The sequence below is a fragment of the Galeopterus variegatus genome, unplaced genomic scaffold, assembly GCF_000696425.1.
Source record: "Galeopterus variegatus unplaced genomic scaffold, G_variegatus-3.0.2 Scaffold197, whole genome shotgun sequence".
Lineage (NCBI taxonomy): Eukaryota > Metazoa > Chordata > Mammalia > Dermoptera > Cynocephalidae > Galeopterus > Galeopterus variegatus.
In genome coordinates this window covers 352,893-357,481 of record NW_007726308.1, presented here as the reverse complement: position 1 = coordinate 357,481, position 4,589 = coordinate 352,893, and the positions used below count along the sequence as shown (strand labels likewise).

General features: G+C 45.0%; 1 protein-coding gene across 1 annotated transcript in view; it reads left to right on the top strand.

The window, feature by feature from the left end:
- Positions 1 to 4,589, top strand: part of MLYCD (malonyl-CoA decarboxylase) — a gene marked incomplete at its 5' end in the record, with an annotated part of 23,885 nt that overhangs the window by 14,941 nt on the left and 4,355 nt on the right. Inside the window, 2 exons of the mRNA XM_008565407.1 lie at positions 312 to 468; positions 4,398 to 4,547. Coding sequence (XP_008563629.1) covers positions 312 to 468; positions 4,398 to 4,547 — 307 coding nt within the window. The remainder of the gene's footprint in view (positions 1 to 311; positions 469 to 4,397; positions 4,548 to 4,589) is intronic.

Sequence of the window (4,589 nt, the reverse complement as noted above, 5' to 3'; positions counted from 1 at the left end):
AGTGTTCCAGGATGAAGTATTTGAGTAGCTTTTGCGTAAAATCTGTGGCATAAGAGCTTCCGGGAGCCTCACAAACTTAAAGTGGGTATTAAGAATTAGAGCATCATTGTGTATATAAAATGGTTATTAATTGTATTCCTCTCAGTGCTGTTTCACATTAAAATGATTTTCTTTGAATTTTCCAGAAGAGCCAATTAAAGCTATATTTAAAGGATTTATTTGACTTCAGTGAATAATACGAACAGGAATCAGCAGTCATTATTTAACTTGTAAATTATACATCTGTCTTATCTCTGTGATTTTCTCATCAGGTCTGAGGCTGTGCATCCTGTGAAAAATTGGATGGATATGAAGCAGCGTGTTGGGCCTTACAGAAGGTGCTACTTCTTCTCTCACTGTTCAACCCCTGAAGAGCCCCTGGTAGTTCTGCATGTGGCGCTGACCAGTGACATCTCCAGCAACATCCAGGTACCTGCAGATGGTCGACCAGGACAAGATAGGCACCCCACAAAGGCTCTGAGGTTTTTTTTTTAACTTGGTATTATCTTCTTTCTAAAAAATTAATTGCTTTGGACTTCCATGGACTTTTTAATTAGTTAAATAAAATCTCCAGATTTGTTGCTATAGAATGTGGACGTGAGTGTATAGACAGTCATGGAGCAAGGAAAGCACTCATCCAGCTGTGTCGTCTTTGAGTTAAGACACGGGAAGTCCATTACCGAACATGTTTGTGAGGCAGAAAATAGTTATGAGGGAAGAAGAGACATAAGGATGCCTGGCTCAGCTTCTCAGCATGTGTTAAGTGTTTTCAGGGAGTTTTAAAAGATATATGATTGAAAAATTGAAAGATATAGTATGTACCCTGTGCCTGATAGAGGCCCAGAACTCTGCCTGGTTCACGGAGGTTTGTAGGAATCATGTCTGATAGTCCCTTCCTGTGGCAAGCTGGTCCTCTCCAGGAGGAGTTGGGCAGGAGTGTCTGAAATACTCATACAGGCACGCAGGGTGTGGAAGGACCAGTGGCCACACTGCAGGGTCTGGAAGTAGGAGAGCAGAGCTCAATGGAGGTGAAGACAGGTTGGGGGAGAGTATCAGACACCTGGGTCAGAGTGGGTTTGCTCAGAACAAGAGCACATGGGGATGAAGCCTGGGGTTGGAAAAGCCTGTCAGGCAGTTGAATGGATGATAAGACGGGCCCCCTGAGCAGAGCTTCCTAGCCTAAAAAGTTAGAGAAATTGAGCGGGGCAAACAGGCAGGTGTTCTTGATCACCACGGAAAAATTCTCTCACAAGTTTTGTGTTTGAAAGAGTCGCACTCTCACACGCTGTTAGTGAGACTAGAAGTTATTAGGACCTCTCATGAGGACAGTTTGACAATATGTATTGAAATATAGTATGTGCACTCCTTTTGACCCTAAAAATTCCACTCTTAGGAATTTATCCTGGGGTTATACTCAGACCTGAGAGTGCAGATGGTTGCTCATGCAGCCTTGTTTACAGTCTGGAAAGTGCTGTGAGTTAATGTGTCCCCCAAAGGTTCATGTTTTGGAAACTTGATCTCCATTGTAACAGTGTTAAGAAGAGGGTGGGAAATCCAATTACAGTATTTAAAAGGTGGGGCCTTTAAAAGGTTATTAGATTATGAGGACTGTGCCCTTGTGAATGGATTGATCCGTTCATGGAGTAATGGATGTCATTCTGATGGCTTTGAAAGGAGAGCAGATGAGGAGGTTGGCTCTCTCTTGCTCAGCCCATTCTCACCATGTCATATCCTGCATTGCTGTNTGAGGAGGTTGGCTCTCTCTTGCTCAGCCCATTCTCACCATGTCATATCCTGCATTGCTGTAGAGGGTCTACCACTGAGAAAAAGGCCCTCCCCAGATGTGTTCCCTGGACCTTGGACTTCCCAGCCCCCAAAACTATAAGAAATAAATTTAATTTCCTCATGAATTACTCAGTTTCAGGTATTCTGTTATAAGCAACAGAAACGGACTAATACAGAAAGGCTGGGGTTACTAACCTAATAGTCCATCAGTAGAGGATGGGTTAAAGAAATGTACATATGGTGCATCCTCACATACGCTGGATCTCTGTGTATGTGTGTGTGTGTGTGTGNTTTGTGCACATGTGAGCGTGTGTGTGCACAGCTATATGTATATGCATATTTAAACATGTACGTACCAACAGTCCATGAGATGACCTAGAGGTGTTCATCAGAAGGTCAGCAGCAGGCGTGGATGTTACACTTTGGAGTAACTTGAGATTTCTTCTTTACGCATTCATTCTTTGCCTCTTTAACATTACACGTATCTCATTTGAATAGCCAAAGAAAGATTTGTTTTATTTTGAAAACTTTAAAAAAAGATTGCTGGGAATTTTTGAATAAGGAGCCACAAGATAACCTGCAGACTTCCTAAAAAATGAAGGAGACCATCACGGAGACGAAGACTAGGAGGGATGCGAAGTGCGCTCTGGTCTTTGAAGCACGGATTCTTCCATCTGAGGGCAGGTGCAGCTCCAGCCCAGCGTGGGCCTCAGGGCGTCACATCCGTCTCATAAGCTATCCCACTTCCCTCACGGCAGCATTTCTTAACTTTCCGGGGATCGGTCACAGACCTTGTTGAGAATTTGAAGAGGATGGCAGCTGAGCACATTTACTCCGGGAGGGGGCGATATGCACAGACTCACACATTCATACAGAATTTCAGAAAGTTTGTGGACCTCCAGACCTCATCCACAGGCTCTAGGCTAAACACCTGTACTTCAAGAATCAAATGTAGCTGGTGGGAGTTAAAATGGTTTAAATGTGTTCTTCAAAAGCAATCTAGCGTACTGTGAGCAAGTGGGAAAAAACACTCTCTTTATTCTCACTCAACAACAGTCACACACATAAGACTGGCTCCTGTGACCACATATGTGGGGACAGCTCCCTGCTGGCAAGCAAGCCAGCAGTTTCTCAGCAGATACCAGCTGGGTGCCCTCCAAATCAGCTCCGGCACTCTTTACCTGGAGACAGCAACAGGTTGAGGGCTCAGTCCCCCAGACTGCCCCCCATTTCAGATACCAGTTGCAAGTCCAGGGCTCGGGAACTTATTACCAACCAGCTATAAATTAGGGTTCCCACAGCCCCTCCCTTGGATTTGATTAGTTTGCTTGAGTAGTTCTCAGAACTCAGAGAAACAGGTACATATGTTTACCAGTTTATTATAAAGGATATTACAAAGGATACAGACAAAGAGGGTGAGGTATGGAGGAAGGGCACAGAGCTTCCATGCCCTCCCTGGGCCACCACCCTCCAGGAACCTCCACATGTTCAGTTATCTGGAAGCTCTCTGAACCCAGCCTCTTGGGTTTTTATGGAAGCTTCATTATGTAGGCATGATTGAAGGATGGACAGCCATGTAGAAATGTGATTGGACAAAAAGTGTCTGATCTAACACTAACGGCCTGGATTGGTAAACCCAGCGAGGCATGTCCGTTCAGGCTCTTCTTGGCCTCTCTGTGCAATGTTCTTTCCTCCCAGCACGGGGCAGGACCCCTCCTGAAATGGGGGTCTTAAGACCTACAGTCAGCTAAGGTACATCAGAGAATTTTCTTCCTCAGACAGAAAAAGGCGCAGATGAAAGGCAGGCAGGAGAAGGTCAGAGAGTAGCATGAGCCTGGAACCATGGACAAAAACCAATACTAAATATCATAATGTCAAAACCTGCATCAAAGCAAACTAGAAGGTAACTGCCTGCTATTCCACTATTATCAAGTGACCTTCAGAGGATTGGGTTCAGAAAACCCTGCAATCAGAAATGAGTGCCAATAAAACTATATTTCGGCTAAGTGACTTTCCAGTATAAGTCATTTCTTAGATTGCTGCTTGTATGTGTCTGTGTGAATATGTGTTCTCATTTGGGAAAATCAAAGATGTTGGCACAGAGTCAAAAAAGGCACATAGAAAAGTCATAAAAGGGTAGATTTGCAAAAAGAAAAATCATGTAGGACTGCATATGGCCTATTGAGAAATCCTGAAGAACTAAAGTTCAGAGAATAGAAGCAAAGATAACTAACAGGTAGAAAAAGCAGCCTTTTGAGGAATGGCAAAGAAATGGGAGCTATTTGGCCTCGACGAAGGTTTTGTGTTACCTCTGGGTGTTGTGGGGGAGAATGGAAGCGAGTTTCAGTTTGCATGAGAATTTCAAGTGGTAGAGGTGATACACCCAAGGAGGCTGTGAAATGGGCACCTCCAGGACAGGCGGCATTGGGTCTCTATAGCTAAACCCAAGTCGGGGAGCGGAGGTCTCTCAGCTCTTTCTGTTCTCTGGGAATGGTCTTGTGGCCAAAGCGGAAGGGTTGTGTGGGGGTGGGGAGAGCGTCCACCTGTTCAGGTCCACCATTGGTGTCTCACAGGCAATAGTGAAGGAATGCCCTCCATCGGAAACAGAGGAGAAGCACAGAATTACTGCTGCCATCTTCTACTCCATCAGTTTGACTCAGCAGGGACTACAGGGTGTTGAGCTGGGCACTTTCCTTATCAAGCAAGTCCTCAAGGAGCTGCAGGTAAGGCGGCTGCGTGGGACAGACAGGGATACCCCTGTGTCT